Genomic DNA, 27,063 nt, shown 5'->3' on the forward strand with positions numbered 1-27,063 from the left:
ATATCCAACAAGATTTGTGACTAAGGAGGGCAGTGTATATAGTTTCGCCAGTGCCAATACTTTCCTGTGCAAATAGGTCAGAAATGCAATGCCCTTTACTGGAAACCACTATTACTGGGTGTTATCTGTGCTGCGCTGGCAGCGTAACCAGCATTTTGCATCATTTACTGGAGAAGGGTTACAAAACTAGGCTCTTTTGGGGGGCTGGTAGGGGGGCAGGAAAGGTGCAATGATCACTAGCAAGCAGACACAGATCAGGTTCAGATCCATAAGAACATCAGTAAAGCACTTATATTAGTCAAGCATGCATGCGTGCAACACACACTCGGTTGAGGGGAGGTGCGTTTATTATATTTGTGATTTTAACATGGGAAATATATACACAGGGATGTATCGCAGTGGTCACTATAGACAGAGGGCTATCCTTTACTGATGATCATTACACACCTTCCATTTATTATTGTAAGCTATGACAGCAATGGTGCATATTAAGAAATACCTAAAGAAACTTCTAACTCTCTATTACAAACTTTTCTAGTGGAAAATCCTTCCAAAATGACAACTGGTCAAAACTTCTGCCCTTGAATATCTGTTTCTTTTCGTATTACTTTAATATAACACTTGAGTGTTTTATAGTTCAGAATGGTGATACCACATTTCTGTCCACACTGTGTTTATAAAACATAATCACGAAATTACAAATCCCCCCCCCCTTTTTTTAATAACATAAAAGGCGAACTTTCTCGTTCTTGGTTGAATCCTGTTTTCATTAAACATGGTTTGTTTATTAAAAGCTTGTAAGAATGGATTCTATAACTTTAGATTTCAATATGAGTATAGGAAATGCTGCACTACATTGTATAAAATGTTTTGGAAATTGCATTCTTTTTGTCTGGCTTTTTGGGTACTTTATTAAAATACAAATTTCAAAGCGATATAGAAAAAAAGGCTAAATAAAATAAGTTTATTGTGTCTAGTTGTATTTATTTATGAAGTCACAGGTTTACAAATGCAATATACCTCTATATGAAAAGTTAATTACAGGACAAAAAACAGTCAGTAGCAACTGTTAGTAACTTCAGAAATTCAGATTTTTCCGAAGACACAGTGGTTGATTATTTATTTATTTTACTTCAATAATTAGTATGCATGGTAAATAATGATAAAGAAAATCAACTGTAGTGAATAATAGGATATAAAAATGTTAAATTAATCGCAATTAAGACAATAACCCTAATCCAAACTTTTACTCTTCTGTAACCCTAATCTTTATCATAACGAAAAACTCAAGAGCAGCTCCTGAGCTCAAGTGAACGGCCCTTAACAGACTTGTCAAAAGCAAACCGCAGCGTCCGAGTCAAGACAATAAGAGCACGCCAAAGGACTGCAAACAGTAACTTACTGTTTAATATTTTGATCAATTAAAAGGGTGACATTTGTTATTATCAGACAGGTACTTTAAACAACAATATGAACGTTTATGGGACATCTGGAAAGCAATGAATAACAACACAGCTGTATAATGTCAGTATACATTATTATAACTCTGACCACAGCCACAAATCAACAGAACAATAAAAGTTATTCTATCAGGTGTAAGTATAGGGTGGGCAAGCACGTTCTTTTATTAGTACAGTGTTGGAGATGAGGTATAGATTATTGGATCTATAGTAAATTATTTAATCTACAGTAGACTAGTCTGTATTGATCTAGAAATAAAAACAATGCTATCATAAGGAAGTACATGCTGATGGCAGCTGTCAAAATCAAACTTTAATTTCACAGTTATATAATAAGTATGTAAAAAATAACAGTCACAGCGTCTATTTAAACAGCTATTACTGAGTGCTGGTGTTATAATCTAGGGTGTTCCGTCCTGTATGACTGGTGCAAAGGGCAGTACCCACTTCCACATGATATTGAGAAACTTTGACTGTGGGTGCTGCTCCTTCATCTTATCAAACATGGTGAGATGCTCCGTGTCCAGCAGCCAGCCAAACATCACGATTTGCATTAAACTGCTGAGCCGTGAGACGCACTGCACAAAAGCCCTCACTGTAGAGTCGGCAGGCTGCAGGCTGCAAGTATACAACCTGCTGAGGATCAGTTCCTTTAGGTCAGGCATGCCGTCCAAAGTAAGAAAGAAGTTTCTCCAGCCGGAGTCTGTTATGTCATGGTTGGCACAGAGATCCAGTCTTTGAATTGCTTGAAGATGTCCTTCTTTGGCAGCTTTTGCTAAACAAAAAATATATATTTCAGACTGAATCTATACTGATATATGACTGAATGTGATTTCTGAGCTCTTTAATATCATATTATATGTGTGTTCTGTGTCAGGCTGTGGCTTTCTGCTTAGATAATGATCTACAGGGCTTAAACACAGCTGTGTTCGAGAAGCAAGGGCTCAGAATAGGGTTACCTGAAACCTTGTGTCCATGCTGGCTGTCAATTCCATGCTTAAATTCCAAAGCTAAGTTCAGCACAGTGGGGTTATGCAGCAGCATCACTAAGCTGCTTGGATGACCGCTTTGCACTCAGATTGTCGAGTGCTCCCAGCAGGCACTAATGGTTAATGTACTCAAAGTTTCTTCTCAACTGTGTTAATGTTTACTGTGTGGACCTTTCAATCTACATGGGCTCATACAGCCCGAGGCAGTGTGGCATTTCAGAGGACACTATAACCACTCAAACTCGCTCCGTCTCCTGATAACAGGTTAAACAGGTTAACTGGGGACACGATTTCACCTAAAATCAAGTTCCAGACTGTTGCCTGAGTATGTCTCAAATTCGTTTTTTTGAACACTTACAAATCATGTTAAAAACTAAAATTGTTTTTGAACCCTTAATATGGCTTGAGAAGACTAATGTGGACAGGGCCTAATATCCAGTGCTTCTGCTTCAGAAACAAGCGTAACAGCTGAAGGTAAAAAAAAAAAAAAAAAGTTTTTTTTTTTTAAAAGGCAACCTCTATTATTGAAAAGGGACACTAGTTATTTAATGATCTAAGCATAAATAATAGAGGATAGCAAGTGTACAAGGATATTAAAATCAGTAAGAAATATAGTAGTCCAGACATGTAGATGGTACAAAGTACCCCATAGACACCGCTTACCTAACTCATACAGGTTACTATCCACAAGCACTTGAGTGGCTGAGAGAACTCTCAGGTGTTTGAGATGCTGAAACTGTTCAATTACAATGGAGATGGTTGATTTTACACCATTTCCTGAAGGAAGATTCAGCTCCTCTAAACAAGCCAGAGATCCCAGGGCACGAGCTTTGAAAGATGGACAAACAAGTATTTGTGTTTTAGATCACCTGTTCAGTAAAACTGAAATGAACTAAAAACAGAAATGGGAACATTTCTTACCAAAACAGCCAGCCTCTTCGTGTTTTGCAAAGCACTGTGAATTCAGGTTCAAGATCTTAAGGTTTTTGAAGTTTGGTAAAGATGACACTGTTTAAAAAAAAGTGGTGATTACAGCATAGACTAGCAGTAAAGACCAGTTCACAATTAAGACTGTGCTCCGTCAGTCACTTTCAATTTAAAGGATCAGATTTCTATCTTTACATCATCTACATTCCTGTAATAATTAATGTACCGCCTGTTTAATGTCCTGTCATGTGTTCTGTATATTTCCTTTTGTTGTTTCTACTTACTAACTACTAAAAACACACATTAGATTAAATACAGTATTCATTTTAAAATATTTGTACTCAGTCCCTTTGGTTGCCTGTTAGTGGCTCTTATACGACTTACATTGAAAGATCTACTGTAGTATCAAAAAAACATTTTCATATTCGGTGGTCCTGAGTGAACATTTGTACCAGATCTCAGTTTGGAATCTATCTGAATTCTTTCAAATCCAACTGAAAGTGAATCATACTGTTTCAGATTACACTGTGTTGCTAAGCAGGTGCAGAGCTTGGTCTACGGAAAATAATCCTCTAAATTAAACTGAATTCAGGTTTAGAAAGTGCTTATTTCACCAATCATTCAGATATCCTCATTTCTAGAATAATTCCAGTACTCTATGGTCGCTCATAGAGCATCCTCTACAGTATTTAAACTGGTTGCTCAACCCTCTTACCAAAAGGTAAATCCCCAAGATCACTGTTAGTAGAACGTGTAAAGGAGATCTGTTCAAGCTTCTTGCAGTTTGCAAGTGCAGTAATGATATCAGCCAACCCTGGGCAGCTACTGCAACTGAGGTGGAAAACCTGGAGATTGGAAAATTGCTGAACAAACCAGGCTGAAAATAAAATAAAATACAACCACATTTATACAAATAACAATTATCAGCAGATATGACCTCATTTCTATAGCTTTATCAATGACCAGACTGCAATGCACTCTCATCATCATTTGTATTCCTGCCATTTTCAGCATCCACATTTTTTTGTACTGGATTGTCACATGTAGCTGTGTGGCTACTTTGTAACCACACATGCAATGACAGTGTAGTGAAAGGCCTTGAAAGTAAAGTGTTACTTGTAGAAGATTTACATAGTTAACATAGTCAACAGGCTTCTACAACTGTAAATACAATTCTTTAGTTTTCTATAAATGTTTATAAATAGATTTTTTACTTATTTTTGACCAGGGGTGACCACTTGTAGTAATAAAATACTAAGCACTTCAATATTTACCAAGCCTGCTGGAATCTTCCATGAGGGTCACATTCTTAATAATGAGTTTTTCCATATGGTGAAGACTTCCGAAGCCATTAGGTATCTTGTCAAACACTTTGCTGTCACTTGGACTATCAATTGATAGCTCTTTAAGGTGACAAAATGTATCCAAATTTTGCATCAAATACTCTAGAAAAAAAAAAATATCATGGTTTCGTCTTAAAGCTGTGTTGGTATTGTAGCAAATATATTTACTTCTACTTGGTTATGACTGCTTTGGCCTTAGTATTCAGGAAAACTGGCAGAAAGATAACTACATTTAGTCTTGGTGTCTTATATTGAAAAAGGAACTCATATTTTATATTTAGAGATACATAAGACAGGCTAGTTTAACTAGTCTTCTGGTTTGAGAGGAGATATTTCTCCAAAATGTAACATCATACCAGCATCCAACTTACCAATCAGTGGCACCGAGATCAACATGAAACCTCCACACCTGCTGTTAAGCTAATCTAACTACTGAACTCTGGAGGAAAAGTCTTAGCTCTAGACTCTCTGCCTGGACCTGCCCAGCAGGGCATTTTGAGTCGTGATGCTGATTCTCCATGCTAACCACACCAGAATGCAAAGGCCAATGCTGCGCTACCAATGGGCCCCCAGCCAAGATCAGCTACTCTGCATTATGACAGAACCCTTTAGACAAACCATTAGAAATTCATACTGTACCTGGCACTTGGCTGAATGTCAAATGCAACGATTGAAGGGCAGACATCGATACAATCAGTTCTTCCTCCTGTTTACTTAAATGGGTGCAATGAACTTTGATTTTTCGGAAAATCCCTTTGTGTATCTCAAGAGCAGGCTGAATACTTTCAAGAAATCCTTCACTGTTACTCAAGGTTAACTCCACTTGTTCCGCAACTGAAAAGAGCACCATCAGATTCTTGCAGTCCCTTTCATCTATTCCATCCACATGAAGCACATTAAGTGTGAGCAATGGCATTTTATGCTTGCCTTCTGCTGTTAAGAAAGTTTGACCTATGGAGTCTGGAAGTTGTCTGTGTTGCATCCCTCTGAATTTCTCAATGTTTTCACTGTTAGCATGTGTTTTCTCAGCAACACTACTTATAAGTTGGTAAGCTGAGGCAAACTCTTCTTCAACAACTGGCTTGCCATGTGGTTCTAACAACTTACCCATTTTCACAAAGTCTGGAATTTTGTCTTTTTTGCGTCCAGATATTACTATGTTTATGTCACTCAATAATTCCAGAGACTCAGGGTATTCTCTAATAAACTGATTGAACGCACTTGAATCTCCAAGGTTTAAACTTTTACCAGTGACGTATTCCAGGATACGAGGAGCGCAGGCAGAGACTGATTTACCAGAATAAGCAACTCCAACTGCAAACTCTAGCAAATGATCCTTTAAAATGTCCAAGTCAGTTCCCATAGGTAGGACAACGCTTAAGAAATCTTGAAGAACAGAAAATTCCAGATAATTGGGCACATGCCTGCCATTCTCCGAACTGGAGTCGTAAAACCCTTTGCTTTCAGCAACACGAAACAAGTGGTTGACAATTTTCTGAGTGGCTAATGCAGAGGAACTGCATGCATAGAGCAATAAGAATTTATAATGAATCATGATCTTCAGGAACGTGTCAATTTTCTTCAGATAATGGCAGCCTTTCTCCACATATTCCTGGGAGTCAGATTCAAGGAGCTCACTCAGGCGCTTGCCAGCCAGGTACTCCTGGAAAGACGCATGAAAGAATTTGTACACAGGCTTGAGCATTTGGGCTGTGAACTTGCTCAATAAACCCAGATGGATAGCCTCTTCAGCGTCAATCCCTGCATCTTTGAGGTCTTTATCACTGAACTCAAAGCGCTGGTCAAACAGTCCGTCTAAGGCAAGGTGTCCACAGAATGATATCATGCATCTCATCTTTTCTGATTGACGGAGATGCTTCAGCTTAATATAGTGCAGGTAAGCTTCACAAATGTCGCTGTTGTGGGTATTCTTTTGGGGGTACTGGACCCACAGAGCACAAACAGCAATAGTGAAAAGTGGTGTTTTTAAAATGCCTTGCAATGACTGTGACATGCCCAACTGAACCATAAAACCTTCCACAAGAGTAATGTTGTGGGAGAAGAGATTCTTCAAGATAAATACAGTGCTGTACACTGGGAATGCTGCGATTGTGAGAACTGAAGATGCGTACTGACGCACTGCTGCTGTTCTGTTCGTTTGGACTCCAATGACCACGCTGACTTTATACATGTGGTTCTTCACAATCAGATCTTGAATGCATTTCGGAGCTGAACCTGCAGCGCCATAATCATCCAGCAGGAATAAGACCTGGTCTTTCAGGTGGTAGATGATATCATTGATAGACTCCTCAGTCAGGTGTGTGCCTGTGCTGCACAGCTCTTCTGAGATTGCTCCAGCCAGGCTCTGATCATTGCTCAATGAGTTGAGAGAGAGGTAAAAGACCAGCTTGAACCTCTGCAACACAGGGCAGCTCCCAGATGCCCACAGAATTGCAATTCTCCTGAGCAAGGCTGATTTTCCACTGCCCACTTCCCCTTCAATGACTGTGATGCGGCTCAGATCTCTCAGTAGGGCGGGAAGGGAAACTTGATGGACTGGCTCATTTTTCAGGCTCTTAGAAATCAGGGGAAGCCAAGCAAACAGACTTTTGAGGTCTGGGGTAGTATGCACAGAGTCAGATAACGAGAAGATTTTCCTGAAGTTTAAGCTGTTATACTCTTTCCTCAACTGAACAAACAAGCCCTTTGCTTTTAAAAACCAAATGTTTTCTTCAGCACTTTGGTCTGTAAATTAAAGAAAATAATAATAATAAGTAAAACCTGTCTTAATGTTTTAAAATCCCAGACAAGGTATCTCTAAGCATAATAATAAGTATAATAAATAATAATAGTCAGTACTTATTTGAAGGACACAATATAGTTTATTATTTGCACATTTATAGACATTGTTGTTTTGAAGATAAACAGCAGCATTTTCTTCTTATGGGAAAACCCCACGTAAAATTTGAATCTATGCCATTGCTCAGCTAAACACATGCATGGGTTTCAGGAAAATGATTAATACTGTTGAAAAGATGGATACTAAAGTATTGTTGAGTATTTTGTAAAGACCCTTGAAGACTGCAAAATAATTAATTTCAAAAGCTTCATTACGCTCCATATTAGTACTCTCAGGTTTGAGTATGCCCTGTGCCTAACATATGAAATGGATTTTCAAAGCTGTTTGGTCTTCAGGGATGTCCAGCACGTTTATTCCACTCTCTTTCAAGCTAAGCGAACGGTCCTGCCCCCAAACCATATATCTTTTGTTAAATGCTTTATCCCTTTACCTGCGCTAATATAATGTTATTGTAGTTTTAGCAAAATTCACACATCTCTTAAAACAATACACCCTGTTCAACTAATTATTAGCAAGGCCTGTGTATGTGTTCATGTGCATGAATGCATAATTTACTATAGTTACCAGTGATGGATGAGTTTGTTTCTTTCAAAGCACTCGAGACGGTGTTCTCCAGATGAGCTGCTTCTGCCTGTTTTTTAAGTTTTTGAGCAAAAGGTTTATAGAAGAACTTTTCAGAATATTCATTCAACACAGCCAGTTGCATTACAATGTGAAACATACTGTAACTGAACAACCAAAAGTATCAAGAGCAACCTGCAGCCAGACATCAGTGAAAAGGGTGAGGCAACTATCTATTTTGGTTCTTGTTATTTTTAAGAGTCTATCAAATGTATTTGATTGACTGTACTGTTAGTTTTCCCTTTAAGATGAGAATATTACCTCATTCGAAGTTGTTAATTTACTTGTACTCTCGTTCTCGTCTTTGACTCCTCTCATGCAACAAACAAACTGGCAGCTGGAAAACAGGCAGACTGTTTTAAAAACAACATTTTGAAATTTTCATTTATTCATCTGAAGAAATTGCATTCTTATAGGGAGGAGTGCTGGGTGATGAAGAAGGCTTAGTCCCCAATGGTCCTCAGTGTATTATGTATCTTTTTATATGAGAATTTCTTTTTTTTTAATGTTACCTTGGATTATTTTTAGCATGCTCTGTCCAAGGATCGTCCTCCAGCTTCCACTGTACTAATCCTGCACCACACTGAAAGCACTGGACAGCATCCCCAGTACCTAGGATGTAAGGTTAGTCTTTTTAGGAATATTATATTGCATATTGACAAGACACCTAGGGGAGGTTAGTATTAAGACTGTTTTGTGATAAATACGACACAAGTATCCAGTCACGGGTATCTTCATTTTATTAACTCATTTCCTCGTAAAAATTACATGTCATTAAAGTATAAATAGGGAAAAGGAAATTAAAGATATTTACTGTACCTGTATAGAAAAACCCTGCCTTTGCAAGCATGCTGGGGTCTGCTTTAGCATCTTCTGGCCATGTTTTAAAGGAGTCCAGACGAACTTCCTCATACTTAAAGATGGTTGTGATGACCTCCGAGTTGCCTGAGAGATGTAAAACTCGAATGTAATGCTCTACTTGTTGTGTGCCATATATTTAATGAGAATACAGGTAATAAGAAGGAGCCTGACTGTCTATTCATGCACCTTTATATCTAGAAAAGTAACAGGATCTAATCATGTCCTGAGTGGTATGTCATTTACTACAGTGCAACTCTACCACTGGAGTGCAACTGATCTACAACCGCTAATGCTGATAATGCCAAAGAGAGGTCAAATATGGTTATGACTTGTGACAGAGAGCGAATTAATCCGAATAAACAATCTCCTTCTCGACCTGTGAGAGCACTGCACAGCAGGAATTACGTGCCCCGTACTGAATGGTTGGGCAGGTCATTCCGGGGGCAGTCGGAAGCCGGCCATTCAGGACAGGGATGGCGTCACGGTACCAGGAGTCATTGCCCTAGTACGATGAGCCAAGTTTCATTTATGAATTAGAGGAAACGTGATTGAACTAGCTATCGGAGGGGGCGGGGCTGGGGGTACTTTAGGGGAACGTGACGCCTTAATCGGTTCCTTTTTTGTGGTTGATGGGAGGAAACGAGGACTGTTTGGAAAGAGAGTTAAGTGTTTTGTCTTATTTTGCAACCGTGTGTGTTTTGTCTTCGCCAGCGTGATTAAGCACGGATCTGGGAGCTGCAGCCTGGAGGCAGCGATTCACTCGGACTTCATCCACAACTGCACTTAACCAGCACCACTGTTCCAGCACCGCACCTGCACTAACAGCACGCACTCTCCGGAGACGTGTCTGTCTGTACTTTTTGTAATTATTATTTTGGGATTGCAACCTTGTTTTGCTTTCGTCTCTTATAATAACCAACCTGTTTCAGCTGGTTTCTCCAGATCTATCCAAACTTCTGAGCAGTAATGTTTTGCCTAGAAATGCAAGCAAATAGAAATTTTACATACATTTTTTTTATATTTGCAATACAGTAATGCACATTTTTAAATTCACCTTGCTTAAGTAGGCTTTGCTGTCACTTCTTTTTACAGCCAACATCACCTTTTTGCTTTGCATTATGTAATATTTGTATAGGAAGCCACAGAGAAGCACAGCAGCTAAGCAGGTATGTAGTCTGTTGGATTGGCTAAACAATGTTTGCAAATAACAACTGAATGTGTTCGTAGCCTCGCACACACCCAAGTGCCTGTGCTGCTTCACTGAAGTGCCGGATTTCAGCACTTTTCAGTACAATCTCTTTCAAGTCAGTTCATCAGTCACAAGATCTCAGAGCAATGCAGAAATTCAGGCATGGGAAATGACACACATAACCCACGATCCTATTGATTGGCAGAAACAGGAAGTGTTGCAGATATTATAATGAGGAACGTTGCAGAACTGCATTACCGTGACTGCGTGAAACCCTTCATAACTCTTTGTGTACTTTGCAATTTCTTCACTTGATTTCTTGCTCTTCACATATTCACATCTAATTTGGATGAAAAATGAACAAAATAAGAAACAGATTTTTGAAGCTCCATTTTTAGAAGCGAGTCAGACTGAAGTTCCCTTTTCTGCGTTTACACGACACAACCATGTTGCTGTTTGTAGCAGTGACTGGAGTGAATTGAGATCGTGACGGTATAAATCATACACAGATAATAAAAACAAAGAAAGTATCCCACATCAAAAGTCCTTTTCTTCAATCAGTTGCCAGGTTTATTGAAATATGCAGGGAGTCTGGTCCCAGGTACAGGACAAGCAGAATACTCAAAATTACAATGTTTGCGTGACATTAAATACCCTTCTGTATAGATGGTCCACCTCCCCTTTCTCTGACATTAACCAATGGTCAAGGTAATTTAATTTATTGTGCGAGTGTTAATGTGTGTGTGTTTGTGTGTGTAGTCTAGTGTGACAACCTCTGAACTCAGTGCATTCTTCACACTCCTGGAGACAAAAGGTCCATACGTCTGCCTTTTGTTATCTCCTTGCGACCCCCTTTGATGCCAGTGGGATTATCTCTTTTGATCTCTCTGAAGTCTAGAGCCTGTTCCCTTCTAGTCCACAGCATTGTTATCTCATTAGCTTGCAGTCATTGTTGGGCAGTTTGTAGACGCATCGTCTCTATCAATTGTAAGCAGTACATGCAATTTGAACCAAACAGTCTGCTATGTGCAATATTAGTCTCTTTTCAGAAAAGAACACCAGTATAGCTCTGCCAGTCCACATGCGTAGCAAACCCCTAATCAATTCTCAATCCATGTTTTCCAACACTATCATTACCGGGGGAAACAAGAAGAGCTTTCATTTGGAAAGTGAGCAGTAGTAACCATGACGTGAAAGGTGTTATTACTACATATGTATTCATAGTCAATGTCCTATAAACACTAGTGCTGTGCAGGAGTGCTTCTTGCTATGGGTTATCAGAGTGGTTACCAGCATTCCCAGTGTGTTTAATCACACAGTTTAAACATGTATTAAATGAAACGGAAACCCACACCCTGTGTATTATGTGCATGTGCCTTTGCTCACTTACTCTGGAAACCATTTGCAGTGTTCTTTCCAGGGATCCTCATCTACCTCCCAGTGAGCCAGAGCCCCACCACAGCAACAGCACTGCACTTTGTCCTTTACACCTGCGCAGTGAAAGGTACCACACACACATAGCCAGTATTATGGGTTTTACAGTTAACACAGTACTCACTGGCAGTACAGAATTACATAGTACAAACATTGCAGCTGTACTCAAAAGGTGGCTGATGCAATCCAGGTTAATAGGCTGAAAAAGTCTTCTAGTCAAAAACTTTAGTTTCTTTAGTATTTCTTAAACCAGGAGGATTAAAATGCTCTATTAGTGCTGTAAAATGCTCAAATAATATCCTGTAAAGGCATATCCTGCTGGGTTATAGCAGGTAGGGCTTCTGATTTTCAGTTTTAATTACATTTCCCTGTGCAGCTGGGCAATGTCCTGCCTTCCTGACTTGAAGCTATCATTGATTCGTTTTGAATACTTTAAACCCGCCGCAACTACTGAGTGACAGCACATTCCCACATTTCTATTGGAGACTCCACTTGCGAGATTTAAAATGAGATTCCAATCAGGAATGGAGGCTTGTTAGCGGGATTTAAAGCTGTATTACAGTTAAGATACAGAGGATTTAAACAGAATTGTGGCGAAACGTAAAAGAATGCCTCCACACAAAAATCCCAGAAGAATGTGCCTGTGACCATAGGGATTTCGTTGTGGAAGACAGCAAAGGAAAGAAGGTACAACTTAAGTGTGCAAGTACTGTCGAGTTACAGTACACATTTTGACAAAAAAAAAAAAAAAAACGCTCAAGCATTTTGGAAAGTAACCAAAAACACAAATTTCATTCAGTATATAAAAAAACAAAAGCCCCGAAAAAAAAAAAACGAATTACATAAAATAAGCACTGAAAAATACAATTATTAATAAAAACAGAAAAACAGAAGCCCTAGTTATAGGTTGATTAAATCGGCCCCAAAGCGAAATAGTAATCGTCTCTTCTGGGGCAATGTCTAAAGAAATATCTGACCCCCTCTTTACCCCCAGAAGCTTTTGATATACAGTACATGGCCAGTGCAATGACTGATACTGCCATTGACCAAAACGACCCATCATTTCCACAAAATACAAAGCAGCTTAATCAACTTACCAGTAAAGAAAAAGCCAGCGGCTGCCAGTGAGGCCGGGTCTGCTTTGGAATAGAAAGGCCAGTCTTTGAAGGACTCCAGCCTGAACTCCTCACTCTTGTAAGCGTCCACTCTCTCCACGGCAACAACCTCTCCTCTCTGAACTTTGACCTCATATTTTGGTATGTTGCCCACATCTATACCATTAATGAAGTCGCAGTCAGGCCTTGCCTTTTGGTGGCTTGTATTTGGAGTTTTATTGATACTCATTGTGCAAAACACTAAGCCACAGCAGAAGCACTGCATGCTGGATTTTATGCCTGTGCTGTAGAACCCATTCTCAGCCATCTCCTCAGGAGACCAGGACGAATATGACTCTAAACATTCAAAGGTTTTCAGTCTTTTCAGCTCGCTTCTCATCTCGTGACTGTACCCCTGGGGTCTCTGCTCCCGTATTATTTTATACCCTGCCTCCAATTCGGCCACAAATTTCATCATGTCTACATTCATCATGGTTAGTTTAGCCTGCAGGACAGCTGGATCCAACTCCCAGTTCTGCTCCGCCATGACCTATGTCAAATAAAAATAAATACAAATTTAAAAGTGTCAGTAGCATACACCCCCAGCCAGGGCTGCAAATTCAAAATGAGAACCATCAGTAGGGTGACAAAAAAAGTGTATGACTTATAAACAGCAGGTACAGAGCAGTAGGAAATAAGAGTTACCAAGGAAATGTTTAACTGCAATCTGATCAGCAAGTGCCCAGAGATATGCAAAAATATAAGTGTTAACAACAGATGGAAATTATGTTAATACCAAGTTTCATACACATGACAAATCCGCGACTCCAAATAGGTACATACATTTCTGTCAAAATAGTAAAGCTTTAAAAGCTTGTTCTTATTGTGTTACCAAGACTGGCATTGTAGCTGTACTTAAGACAGGAGTCGGAAATACGGTATTTGTAACTAAATGTGGATAGTATGTACAGTTTTTTGTTGATGAGAACGTTACAATAAAACGAAAACAATTCCTAGATCATTGCCATACTTTTTTTTTTTTTTTTACAGTACAGACGCCTGCCGGTCGTTGTTAGGCAAATAACATACCGTAATGTTTTAATGTACAGTTCCTCATTCTACTTTACAACCACCGCAACAAAACAAGATGTAGCGCTTATATGGTCGGACCGGTCGTTAATTGAATGTTTAGTACCAGAGATTCCCATATGTTAGTTGTAAAACAAAAAATAAGTTGTGTAAGTTTTACATAAGAATCTAATTTAACGCAGGCAGGCGCATCACACAGGGTGAGGCAATCCACACACACAGGCAGAAAGCGGGCGTGAACCCGGGACTTCTCACACTGACGCACAGCGCGAACACCACGCTGCACTGTAAATACGGTTGGATGTTGATGGGAATGTAAAATCAAAATAAAGCTTATAACAGTTGTACTTTTTATACACACAACATTTCTATTTTTTCTTTTCCTTTTTTGGACGTGTGCCAGTTGTTCATTGCGAAATGTTACAGCACTTCAACTTCCTGCATTGGAAAATGCTAATTGTTTCCGCATTCAACGAGAGGGAAAACAAAGATTATACTTATTGTGTTAAAAATATAAACCACGCTTCGAATGACTGTCGTGTTTGTACTGTAAGAACACCTTCCATATAAGAAAGGTCTTCTCCTATAAATAATGTATTACTGTTATTTTATTTGTAATGTTTTGCTAGACTACATATTTGCTGCCCGTTGGTTTTAGTTTGTATACTCACAGGCTTCTTCGCTGATCACCTGTTTGGTAGAACACCTTTCTGCTCTCCAGTCCAGTATGCTGCAGATTATTTCGATTGCCTTCTCAGAAAAGCCTCAATCTTTAAATATAAAGATTTTTTTTTTCTCTGATGAGTTTAAAGCTCTCTTTTTATCCTGGACACCCTTTGATAGTTCCACTTCAATAAAAGACTTTGCCTTTGGGTTCCTGTCCTGAGTGTAATGTTTTACAACCACGGAGATTCATTTTTATGCAAACACTTCCTGAAACTATCACGGGACTATTATTTTGCGTCCGTCAGCTTTAAGATATTTACTCTTTCCGTTTCAGTTCTGCATCCACAGCCCTTTTAAAAATGTTTCAGATTCAAAATACAGGTGTGGTGTTATTTTGTGATAAGTGTTAGTTGTACACCATGTACTCTGCTTGTGATTGTATGAGACTGAGCTGTCCCTGACTGATCTGCATTCAGCCAGTGTTGTGTGATTGTATGAGACTGAGCTGTCCCTGACTGATCTGCATTCAGCCAGTGTTGTGTGATTGTATGAGACTGAGCTGTCCCTGACTGATCTGCATTCAGCCAGTGTTGTGTGATTGTATGAAACTGAGCTGTCCCTGACTGATCTGCATTCAGCCAGTGTTGTGTGATTGTATGACTGAGCTGCATTCAGCCAGTGTTGTGTGATTGTATGAGACTGAGCTGTCCCTGACTGATCTGCATTCAGCCAGTGTTGTGTGATTGTATGAGACTGAGCTGTCCCTGACTGATCTGCATTCAGCCAGTGTTGTTGGAAATATGGACAGGGCTTTCAACCAAATAAAGTGCTACAAACGTAGACAGTTCATAAAGGCATTAATGCACTCACTGGTTGGTAATAGATTAAGGATTTTTTTTTTTTTTTTATCTATTCTATAACTGGAGATGATGACAAACCTTTCCCAGTGGCTCAGTGTAAAGGGTAGGACAGAATAGTTTGTAAGTGTGAAGCAAAAATAATGGTAAAGTGAACAGTATATATGAAAACAGTGCAAGAAGTTAAGAAATGTGGCAAAAAAGACAAACATCTTTATCAACGACAGGTGGTGTGAACGGCGCAGAGGCAGAAGCAGCTTTGTAAAACCCCTGCCTCAGAAAGGATTACTTTGTCCTGTATTGGACCCACAGTACAACTTGACCTAGAGATTCATTAAAAACAATATCCACTGAATATGAAGCCAATATCTCACATGGTCTGGTCTTTCTCATTCAGCCTTCACCACAAAAAAAAAAAACAAAAAAACATAAAATGCCATTGTAGTATTTTTTTTATTTTTTATTTACAACAAATACAAAAGTATAGAACTAGTTTAAACAAAAAAAAAAAAAAAAGCTAACAGCAGCTGCAGTCCTGGTTTGCTCCCCAGTGTGATTTGCTGATATCCAAATGGATGAGTCATCTCACTGCACATCCTGAAAAGCACTGCATTCCTCTCCCAGGGAGAGAATTCCACCTATAACCAAACACAGAGAAAGTCAATCTCCTGAATCTATTAAACAAAGGGCTGCATGCAATTGTGTCCCCAATAGGGGTAGAATCGGACAGTTTTATGACATAGTGAATGTATGACATGGGTAAATTTCCACTATGTGTAGGGTGTGCTGGGGGGGGGGGTAGTTTTCATTCAATAGAAGACTGACACCGGGGCGGGTTTTATTATCAGTCGATCTGGCGCTTCATTGGTGCACCGAGTGTTTATGCTGTAGTGGGCATGGTATGGTATCAATTCCATGGTGTCATTAACTTTATTACAAGCATTTTTTTTTTTCTGAAGTTTGTTATATATTTTTAGTAATAAAAAAGAAATATTCTGTAACACATGCATTCGCTTTATGCCCACTGCTGGGCCAGAACAGGTACATCTCAATAGTGCAATACAAATACAAAGAGAGACATTTACTAAGATAATAATAATAATAAATAATAATAATAATAATAATATACATGATTTTAAAAAGATCAAATTCCTATTGGGCTATTTAAAAAAAAAAAAGTAAGATTCTGTTGATTTTTTAGTATTACACGCAGCACAGCCACTATAAGATCGTTACCACTGTTAAAAATGTGTACAGATGAATCTACCGGTTAATCTACTAATGCCCATAAATTAACCAATCCAAAATTGTAATTCACTAATTTCAGTATATACTTTGGTGTTTTTTTATTTTATTTTTACTTTGATGTTAAAATGTTAATGTAAAACATTAACCAGGGCTGTCAGATTATATATATATATATATATATATATATATATATATATATATATATATATATATATATATATATATATATATATTATATAAAGCCAGTTTTAATCAAAACTGAACAAAGTCTGTCAACAGAATCTCTTCATGGTAATTAGCATACAGTACGGAATGTTTGAGAACCTTGAACCCCCCCCCCCCCCCCCCCCCCCCCCCCCCCCCGTTCCCCTGAAGCCTGTCTGCAAACTGACATGTAGACACTTGAACCTTACTGCAAAGGGAAAAAGCTACCACTTTTGACTTAAACTACAGAGTGGGACATTTGCCTTAATAAAATAAAAAGCCAAGGAATGCAATACACATCTGTAATACTGATCAAGACACAATGCCCACACATTTTGTGTTCACATTATTCACACAAAATGAACACTGACTGATTCATTTCCAAAGGCATCCCTACGTTGCAATATACCCTATTGATCCCCCATCCAGTACATGATACAATGCAAAATGCTTTCTACAAACTTGAATGCAAGGCTGTATTTGTCACTGCTGTTCGGGTATTAAGAAATTTGCAATGATGAAAAAGTAACCCAACCAACCCGTCACCATTGTGTGTCCAGGACGAGCAGTGCAGTTCATTTGTGGCGTGAACGATTTCCTAAAGCAGTTTCCTTTCTGCCTTGTTTGAGTCCCTGTTGTGAATAGAAGAGTGTTTTACTTGTTTGTGTAATTACAACCAGTCAACCTCCCCCTTTCAAGTCACACAAAAGATAGAACAGTACTACATATTTCATACTGGGGCAAAAGAAACAATACTATCATTCTGCATGAACGCACACGATTATTTCCGAGACCGTGCTGAAGTTAAAAAACAACAGACTGCTCAAAAAATACATGCCACAGGGTGGGATTTGAGGTTGGACTACTTACTAGATAGTAGCCAGTGTGATAGCCGCTCATGTACCATGCTATCAACATGCTGCCCAATGCTTCATCATCCTCAGCTGAATCAGGGCCCATTGGAGGTGGAGGAGGGATGAGCTAGAATGAAGAGAGAGAGATTACTCCAGCTCAGTCTGCACACTAAACCCAGGACTGCACCCGAGAGCCTCAGTTAAGTTTCAGACTTATAATGGGTCAAATCCAGAATCCAGGTTCCCAAGCAAAAATACATGCGGATCGAGACACTAGCCTTTCTGTACAATGAGGGTTCCCAAGTTTAATTTGTATGTCATGTAAATATAATAACATTTTTTTTTTTTTTTTTTTAATAAACACACACACACACACACACACACACACACACACACACACACGTCTATTGGAACTTCATTCGGAAAATTATTCAAAGTGTGTGTTTTATCCCACAATAGATTTACTATTTTATTTGACATCACATTGCAAAGGCAACAGTATAGAAACAGAGAAATTCTCACCGGTGGTCCAGCAGGAATTGTTGGAGGAAAGCCTGGGAAGATAGGAGGCGACCCCCCAAACCTGGGAGGCTGCACAAAAAAAAAAAACACAGGACAAAATTATATCTGGGTATTTAGCACTGGAGGAGATATTGCCTGCATTGCACTCTGAGGGGGACATGGTGAGATGGCTCATAACCCTTGGTGAGTATTAAGACCTCTGATTCTTATCCAATGATGTGCAATGCAAAATCTTTAGATATAAATACTGACAGTCTCTTTGTTAGAACAGTAAGAACCTTCTCAAACCAGGTTCTGACTGAATGAAGTCATTCTTACCATGCCAAGCCCTGCCACTGCCGGTGGGAGCGGTGGACATCTGTGACTCCATTGTGGCAGAGCAGCAGCCGACTTGGGTTTGGGTTTGGATTTGGTTCTGGTTCTGTGCTGCTGTGGTGTGGGAGATCTGTCACTCTCTTCTGTTGAAAATGGAGCATCTTTTTCCTGTTATAGCAAAGACAATGGGGAGGGGGGGGGGGGCATTTTCAAAACTCACTAACTAAGGTTGAGTAAATGTAAACATATTAAGCTCTAGGAAAACAAAAAGAAAGCATGTCCATATTTACTAAATATACATTTTTAAATAACTGTCATTGTGTACAGAAGTAGCATGAATCACACAGACAATGTGTGTCTTAAACGGTTCTTACCTCTTCCAAAACTGCTTTCTCACTTTCTGCTTCAGAATTATCAGACAGAAGATCCGATAGGCTCTGTTGTTCCTTATTTCCATATGATGTGTAAATAACATTACAAGTCCCTTTCTTTACGTCTATAGATGTAATAGTTGCTTGGTATGCATTGCCATCTGCTGACCATACAGCTTTACAAGTATCCCCAACCTTCCACTATAGAGGAAAAAAACACAGGCAGAACACATTAAAAATCATGCATTTAAGTTCAAATCCCTCTGTCACAAATAACAAACGTTACATGTAAATGTATACAGCTTATTATAGTAAATAATGGTCTGCAGCCAGAAATATAAATAGATAGTAATTCTGCATCTACATGCAAGAGGAATATGTATTCCAAAACACTGCAATAGGAACACCATATCAGGTTATCTCAAATAAGTTAGGAGAGGAGTGCTGCATATGGGGCTTATAATGAGGTTAATAAAAGCAGTAATTTATTTTTTTGATTATATATATATATATATAGACACACACACAGTGCTCCCTCGCTATAAGGCTCTCGGTTATAACACACCTCGGATATAACGCTCCTACAGCATGTCCGCCAATCCCCTATACTAGCGATACATGCAATATTTCTACAGTAAATACAGTGCCCGTGTTGTTCAAATTGAAAACTTCTCAATCTAACTTCCATTTCTGTTCCGTTCCTTTTGATACAGTATCTGGCAGTAGATGGCACTTTATAACACAGACATTTTATTCAGCATTTGTTTTATAACTAAATAAATATTAGGCCAATTACATGGTTATCTTTCCTAATGTATTTACTTTTTTGCTGCAAGAGGAGCTCAGCTTTCTCAGGGAGATGAGGTGCTTCAGCCCTGCTCCGGCAGCCAAACCGGGGGAGAGCCCATTCCCTCTTCCCCTCACCCAACCCACTCTCCTTCTCACACTTGGTTTGCTTGTCTGTCGCGTCAAACTGAAGTCCAGACCACTGTTTAGCCAGGCTATTTATAGTTTAAAAACTGCTAATTAAAATTATCCACTAGTGGGAATGTTACCTTTTTTTTAAAAAAATATAGCATTGATTACATGGTGCTTTATGCATGGTTAATTCACAGAAAGTAAAATTTTTGCTTCACTATATGTGCACTATAGAGATGGAGTTATTTTATTTTGTATTTTAGTCAGATGTGTGTTGTTGTGTGTCCCGCGGCGCCCCCCACACCCTCCCCCGTTTATAATGCTCCTCGGTTATAACGCTCATATCGTGTGTCCCCAGAGACCCGCGTTAAACCGAGGGAGCACTGTGTGTGTGCGTGTCTATGTAGCACATTACATTGGGATTGAGTGATTTATACCTCTTTGTCTGGCACTGCATTGCTTTTCTTCCTGCTCTTGTTCTTTTTGCTGTTCTTCCGTTTCGTTCCTGTACTGGATTGTTCTTTGTTGGATGACTCTGTGCTATCCTCATTCTTAAGTGCATTCTAAATGTGGAAATAAAAAACAGTGAATCAATACAGTTAAGCAACAAAATGGCCTCTTCCGTCTTTCAAACTCAGCCACAGAAATAACATATGCTAGCTGTCATGCAAATCCAAATTAAATAACTAAACACTGACACCAATGAAGAAGTATTACCTGAAAGTCTTTTACTCAAGAACATGAGAAAGGTTACTAACGAGAGGAGGCCATTCGGCCCATCTTGCTCTTTCGGCTTCTTGAAAGATCCTAGGGTGTCAGTTTCAACTACATTTCTGTGGAGTTGGTTCCAGACTCCCATAATGCTGTGTAAAACAGTGCCACCTATTTTCAGTTCTGAATGACCCTTTATTTAACCTCCATTTGTGACTCCTGGTCCTTGTTTCTTTTTTCAGGTCGAAAAAGTCCCTTGGGTTGACATTGTCAGTACCTTTTGAATGCTTGAATCAGATCGCCGCATAGTCTTCTTTGTTCAAGACTGAATTGATTCAATTATTTTACCCTGTCTACATATGACTTGCCTTTTAAAACAGGAATAATTCTGGTTGCTCTTCCTTGCAATCTTTCTAGAGCAGCAATTCCTTTTTGTAGCGAGGTGACCTGAACTTGCTCTGATTAGGGTTACCCTGGAATGATCGTGTGATTGCAGTTATGGGTGAACATTATTTTCATTATAGTCACATTATAGTCATTATAGTCTTCCCAGCGACAGCGAGTGGAAGTGACAGCGAGTGGGAGAAGTACAGGCGTGGAAAAGTACAGAGCAGTTTAAAAGCAGTAAGGAGAAATTGCATCTTTAATTGCTTTAATCAGAAAACACAGGACATTGGGGAGCAGCTCAAAGTCAAACAGCCGCGTGTGTTTTTCTGATAACAAACAAGCTGAAACTCGGAGCAGCTGATTCAAATTCAGCGCCGTTCTGAGACACGGACGAGGGGAGGAGCCAACAGCACAGCAGAACAACACAGTTAAACGAGGCAGTCTTCCCAGCGACAGCGAGTGGGAGAAGTACAGGCGTGGAAAAGTACAGAGCAGTTTAGAAGCAGTTTGAAAGCAGGTTGACGGCTGCAGAAGAAACTAAACTTAAAAAAAAAAAAAAAAAAACCCTCAACATGGTCTTCAAGCCAGTAATCTGCGACATCTGCTTGATGTGGGAAATCCGAGAAAACCCAGCGGAGCTAAACCAAGTGTGCGTAAAGTGCAGCGCGATCCAGGACTGGCATAAACTAGTAAGTATGCTAGAATTGGAGCTGGAAGAAGTGAGACAGCAACAGGATCTTGAGGAACTGGCACACCCACAATTCATGGAAGTCTGCCTCACCCCTAACAGACTGAAAGCCACCAGGGAGATAGAAGGTCAGAACAGCTGGGTTCAGGTAGGCAGAAGCAGGGAAAAAAAGAAACTTTGTCAAACACAACCACCAGAAATCAAAACAACCAACAAATTTGAGTCACTTCAGAATTTTGATGAGCAGAACCAACAACAAGAGAACGAAAGGAACAACATCCAGGACCCTACTGACAGTGACCAGACAGCAAAAAGAAGGGAGGTCATGATTGCTGGGGACTCCATATTGAGAAACACAGCAAGTTCAATTCGCAGTTTGGACCCCCTTACTACAACAGTGTGCTTTCTTCCGGGAGCCTCGGTCAAGCACATCACTGAGAATGTGGACAGGCTCCTAGAACGAACAGGAGACGACCCGGTAGTAGTCGTCCACATCGGTACAAACAACATTGGAAGAGACAGACCAAAATCCCTGCAAAACAAATTCAGAGAGCTAGGAAGGAAATTAAAAGAAAACCAAAACGGTGGTATTTTCTGGTATACTACCGGCACCTTGCAAAGAGGACTATCTGTATAGACGGGACAGACTGCACTTAAATAACAAGGGAACCAGCCTACTTGGAAAAAAGATCCTCGAGCAGGTTCAGAAGCATTTAAACTAAAAAGGGAGAAATCAACAAAAAAACAGAAGGGAGACAGCATCAAAACAAGAATAACAAATCAGGTAAGACAACCATTAAATGTATTTATCTAAATGCTAGAAGTATCAGAAACAAAATTCTAGAACTTGAAGCTACTGCACTAACAGGTAACTATGATGTGATAGGTGTTACAGAAACGTGGTTGTCTGAAAGTGATGGGGACGAATATAATATTTGTGGGTATACACTGTATAGGAAAGACAGGCAGGACAGAAGAGGAGGAGGGGTAGCGCTATACATAAGAAACAGTCTTGAAGCCCAGGTGTTAAACCTGGACAAAGAAAATAAAACCGAATCAATATGGGTCAGAATAACAGACAAAAATTCAAAAGGAGCATGCTATAGACCGCCAGATTCAGACGGTGAGCACAATAATCTTTTATACAATGACATTAGAAATGCGTGTAGCAAAGGAGAAGCCATACTAATGGGGGATTTCAACTTCCCCAAATCAAATGGGAAAACCCGGTGGGTAGCAGGAAGGATGAAATAGAAATGGTGGAAATGACAAATGACTACTTCCTAACACAATTTGTCAAGGCACCGACTAGAGGGGAGGAATGCCTTGATTTAGTCTTTTCAAATAACGAAGATAGAATAACTAAAACAGAGGTCAGAGAACCACTGGCAAACTCAGACCACAACATGGTCTCATTTGAAGTGTTTTTTAAAACCCCAAAAGTAATGACTAAAGCTAAGGTTTACAATTTTAGAAAAGCAAACTATGAAGGTATGAAACAGAGACTAACAGAAGTAGATTGGAGTAAAATAGAGAAAACAACAGAAGAAGGATGGTTGTTCTTCAAAAATGTAGTACTAGAGGCGCAAAACAATTATATCCCTAAAGTAGAAAACTAAATGTAGTGTTTTGAGGTACGGGGTTGGACCAAATGATCTAGTTAAGTTGTGGGGGCGTAGAATGGAGTAAAATAGAGAAAACAACCACAGAAGAAATGGTTGTTTGTAGTACTAGAGGCGCAAAACAATTATATCCCTAAAGTAGACAAATCTAAATGTAAAACTAAATTGCCAAAATGGTTTAATAGATCAATTAAAAAAAATATTCAGTGAAAAAAGGCACTTTACAGAGCATTAAAAAAGGACCAAAAAGAAAGTACGCAGAAAGAGTACACAGAACTGCAAACGCAAGTCAAAAAGGAAGTTAGAAAGGCCAAGAGAGAAATAGAAATGAACATTGCTAAGGGAGCTAAAACCAATTCCAAAATGTTTTTCCAATATTACAACAGCAAGAGAACATTCAAAGAGGAGATTAAATGTTTAAGAGATACAAATGGCAAAATCGTAGATGAAGAAAAAAAAAAAAAAAAAATATTAATATGAGTTACATAATTTTAATAATGAATACTTGTCAATAGGGTTCAAGTGAACAGGGGCATTTAGTTATCGAAAGAACAAAGGAAGATACTGACAACATGCCCCACATGTCATCCAGTTCCTATCCAGTTTTAAATAACTTTAGCATAACTGAGGCAGAAGTGTTAAAGGGACTAGGAGCTCTTAAAATAAACAAATCCCCTGGGCCGGATGAGCTCCTCCCAGTAGTACTCGAAGAAATGAAAGAAGTAATTTACAAACCGCTAACCAAGATCATGCAGCAGTCTCTTGACACAGGGGTGGTACCGACAGATTGGAAAATTGCAAACTTAATACCGATCCACAAAAAGGGAAACAAAACTGAACCAGGTAACTACAGACCAGTAAGCCTGACTTCTATTATATGCAAACTTATGGAAACTATAATAAGATCCAAAATGGAAAATTACCTATATGGCAACAGGGTCCTGGGAGACAGTCAACATGGTTTTAGGAAAGGGAGATCGTGTCTAACTAACCTGCTTGATTTTTTTGAGGATGCAACATCGATAATGGATAATTGCAAAGCATATGACATGGTTTATTTAGATTTCCAGAAAGCTTTTGACAAAGTCCCGCACAAAAGATTAATTCTCAAACTGAACGCAGTTGGGATTCAAGGAAACGCATGTACATGGATTATGGAGTGGTTAACATGTAGAAAACAGAAAGTACTGATTAGAGGAGAAACCTCAGAATGGAGTGAGGTAACCAGTGGAGTACCACAGGGATCAGTATTAGGTCCTCTGCTATTCCTAATCTACATTAATGATTTAGATTCTGGTATAGTAAGCAAACTTGTTAAATTTGCAGATGACACAAAAGTAGGAGGAGTGGCAAACACTGTTGCAGCAGCAAAGGTCATTCAAAATGGTCTAGACAAGATTCAGAACTGGGCAGACACATGGCAAATGACATTTAATAGAGAAAAGTGTAAGGTACTGCACGCAGGAAATAAAAATGTACATTATAAATATCATATGGGAGATACTGAAATTGGAGAAGGAATCTATGAAAAAGACCTAGGAGTTTTTGTTGACTCAGAAATGTCTTCATCTAGACAATGTGGGGAAGCTATAAAAAAGGCTAACAAGATGCTTGGATACATTGTGAAAAGTGTCGAATTTAAATCAAGGGAAGTAATGTAAAAACTGTACAATACACTAGTAAGACCTCATCTTGAATATTGTGTTCAGTTCTGATCACCTCGCTATAAAAAAAGATATTGCTGCTCTAGAAAGAGTGCAAAGAAGAGTGACCAGAATTATTCCGGGCTTAAAAGGCATGTCATATGCAGACAGGCTAAAAGAATTGAATCTGTTCAGTCTTGAACAAAGAAGACTACGCGGCGACCTAATTCAAGCATTCAAAATTCTAAAAGGTATTGACAATGTCGACCCAAGGGACTTTTTTAGCCTGAAAAAAGAAACAAGGACCAGGGGTCACAAATGGAGATTAGACAAAGGGGCATTCAGAACAGAAAATAGGAGACACTTTTTTACACAGAGAATTGTGAGGGTCTGGAATCAACTCCACAGAAATGTAGTTGAAACTGACACCCTGGGATCTTTCAAGAAGCTGCTTGATGAGATTCTGAGATCAATAAGCTACTAACAACCAAACGAGCAAGATGGGCCGAATGGCCTCCTCTCGTTTGTAAACTTTCTTATGTTCTTATTTCTGAAGCTACAGATAAAGTCTGAATTACTTTACCTTCATCAAGCCCATTTTTAAAGTAGCACTGGCTATGTTCTGAATTCAGTTTAATATGTTTTAAGATGATCTGCTGAAGTGATAAATTAACTGTACTGTACACTTCTCATAGGAAATTGCCACTGTTGCCTGGGTCAGTAACCAGCAATACATGATCATGGATTACTGGCGTTGCAGTTGCATAAGTAAACTGGGGTCATCACAGAGTTATTTTATTTGTTTCAGTCAGTGGGCAACAAATATAAAACAACAACAGTATGGTACCTTAAAGGAAGTGACGGCTTTATCATAAGCCTTTATTAATGCGGTGTCATCCCATATATCCGAATCATCACTCTGCAAGGAAAAGATGAAAAGTATAAGAGTAGATTACAGGGCAAGGTTTGCATACTAGCAAGGAACACAAGAGAGACTGAGTACACATGACTGTGTAGCCCTCCAGTTACAGCTATTGTGAACTAGGTAAGGGTTCTTGTTGATACACTGTCACTGGCACCATCTGTGACATCAGTTTGTCCAAACTACAGTTTGGCTTCAAACTTCCAGATAAGAGAAACAGGCTGTAATTATACAGACACCGTTTGCTTGCTGTGGACTGTGCTATACCTCTGAAACGGGCATTAACACATACAGTCTTCAGTACAAGCTGTTAGAACCTAATTGCAAACAATGTCTGGGATACCAGGAGGGGGGGTGGGGGGATACCCTGAGAAAATGTTAAAAAATGTCATAGTATGGTAAGCAGAATTATTATAAGCAGAATTATTAAGCCGTTATTCCCTATCTTTCCAGTTTGTCCTACTCATTTAATGTAATAGTTTCCCAAACAGTTCGCTTAACAAAATCTAATGCCTAGACTAAAAGTTCCACTTACAGGCGGGTTTTCTGTTAACCTTGGTTTCAAGCTGGAGGTAAAACAAGGTGAAACAAGCGGAATAATTAACATGACTTTTTAAACGAACTGAATCTCTTCGTTGCACAATAAAAGCAAATAGCGGTAGAAATATATAAACAGAGATATCGCAGCGTAAACAAACATCTCCATCCTGTTGACTTTCTAGTAATTCGTCACGCTCATCTGACAAAATAGTGCCAGGCCTGCGTAGCGTGGCCATGCTGCTTGTAACATAAAACTAAGAATAATCGAGCAAAAAAACTAAAACCTCACATAAACGAATTGGTTTTATTAAGACCTACCTGTCCACCACGTTTAAAGAGCACCTCTTTCTGCCCGTTAGCCATGACTGTATATTCGCTCACACAACAACATACAGACGATCTCTGAATGCCTTTACTCAGCCCTGACTGGTGCGGGTCTTACACACTGTTTAAAATGTGCTGTCATAAGCAAGCGACAAACACTGATACGCCCAATAGTTTAGCTTTCCAGTTTGCTTATCAAATGTTTTGAGGTGCATGCACTCGGGGATCCCCCTCGACTGTCATATACTCAACATATACTCAAACTGGTTTCCAAAATATGAACCTTGGGATTGTTTTGATCTAGAAAAACATGAAAAGTACAGCTTTATTAAGTTGCATTTAACAAAATGTAATTTAGCTCTATTCCAGGTATGCACAATACGCCTGGATTCGTTTTAATGTGT

At 39.2% G+C, this 27,063-nt stretch overlaps 2 protein-coding genes across 7 annotated transcripts; both read right to left on the minus strand.

Annotated features, from left to right (window-relative positions):
* Nucleotides 1-617: 617 nt before the first annotated feature.
* LOC121313256 (baculoviral IAP repeat-containing protein 1-like) lies at nt 618-15,091 on the minus strand. 5 transcript variants are annotated; one of them, XM_041245601.1, is made up of 15 exons: nt 14,539-15,087; nt 12,782-13,328; nt 11,641-11,740; nt 10,509-10,590; nt 9,982-10,036; nt 9,020-9,145; nt 8,713-8,812; nt 8,462-8,537; nt 8,144-8,210; nt 5,359-7,464; nt 4,651-4,821; nt 4,092-4,253; nt 3,371-3,457; nt 3,113-3,277; nt 618-2,235 (listed from the first exon to the last, which is right to left on the minus strand). In XM_041245601.1, exons 2-15 carry the CDS (start codon nt 13,323-13,325, stop codon nt 1,862-1,864), a joined length of 4,215 nt encoding a protein of 1,404 aa, XP_041101535.1. In that variant the 5' UTR covers nt 13,326-13,328; nt 14,539-15,087; the 3' UTR covers nt 618-1,861. The 5 variants fall into 5 exon arrangements, with proteins under 5 accessions (XP_041101535.1, XP_041101546.1, XP_041101553.1 ...); XM_041245612.1 differs by lacking the exon at nt 14,539-15,087 and adding an exon at nt 13,868-14,514; XM_041245619.1 differs by lacking the exons at nt 10,509-10,590; nt 12,782-13,328; nt 14,539-15,087 and having other exon boundaries at nt 11,641-12,084.
* A 754-nt stretch (nt 15,092-15,845) lies between these two features.
* On the minus strand, nt 15,846-26,785 carry LOC121313277 (survival motor neuron protein 1-like). Of its 2 annotated transcripts, none has more exons than XM_041245657.1 (9): nt 26,654-26,785; nt 25,721-25,792; nt 20,260-20,385; nt 18,908-19,105; nt 18,537-18,701; nt 18,219-18,287; nt 17,713-17,823; nt 17,389-17,474; nt 15,846-16,028 (listed from the first exon to the last, which is right to left on the minus strand). In XM_041245657.1, exons 1-8 carry the CDS (start codon nt 26,696-26,698, stop codon nt 17,418-17,420), a joined length of 843 nt encoding a protein of 280 aa, XP_041101591.1. In that variant the 5' UTR covers nt 26,699-26,785; the 3' UTR covers nt 15,846-16,028; nt 17,389-17,417. The 2 variants fall into 2 exon arrangements, with proteins under 2 accessions (XP_041101591.1, XP_041101584.1); XM_041245650.1 differs by having other exon boundaries at nt 17,382-17,474.
* Nucleotides 26,786-27,063: the final 278 nt, after the last annotated feature.

Source organism: Polyodon spathula, chromosome 1 (assembly GCF_017654505.1).
Source record: "Polyodon spathula isolate WHYD16114869_AA chromosome 1, ASM1765450v1, whole genome shotgun sequence".
Classification (NCBI taxonomy): domain Eukaryota; kingdom Metazoa; phylum Chordata; class Actinopteri; order Acipenseriformes; family Polyodontidae; genus Polyodon; species Polyodon spathula.

Bases quoted from the DNA above. Each gene is read 5' to 3' on its own strand.
- LOC121313256 (XM_041245601.1), bottom strand. From the start codon at position 13,325: ATGGCGGAGCAGAACTGGGAGTTGGATCCAGCTGTCCTGCAGGCTAAA. The intron at 10,037-10,508 runs GTAATGCAGTTC...TTGCATTTCTAG, and splicing joins AAGGGTTTCACGCAGTCACG to GCAAAACATTACTGCTCAGA. The intron at 4,254-4,650 runs GTAAATATTGAA...TTTTATTTTCAG, and splicing joins GGAAGATTCCAGCAGGCTTG to CCTGGTTTGTTCAGCAATTT.
- LOC121313277 (XM_041245657.1), bottom strand. From the start codon at position 26,698: ATGGCTAACGGGCAGAAAGAGGTGCTCTTTAAACGTGGTGGACAG. The intron at 25,793-26,653 runs GTAGGTCTTAAT...TTTTCCTTGCAG, and splicing joins TCTTTAAACGTGGTGGACAG to AGTGATGATTCGGATATATG. The intron at 18,702-18,907 runs GTAAGAACCGTT...TTGCTATAACAG, and splicing joins AGAAAGCAGTTTTGGAAGAG to GAAAAAGATGCTCCATTTTC.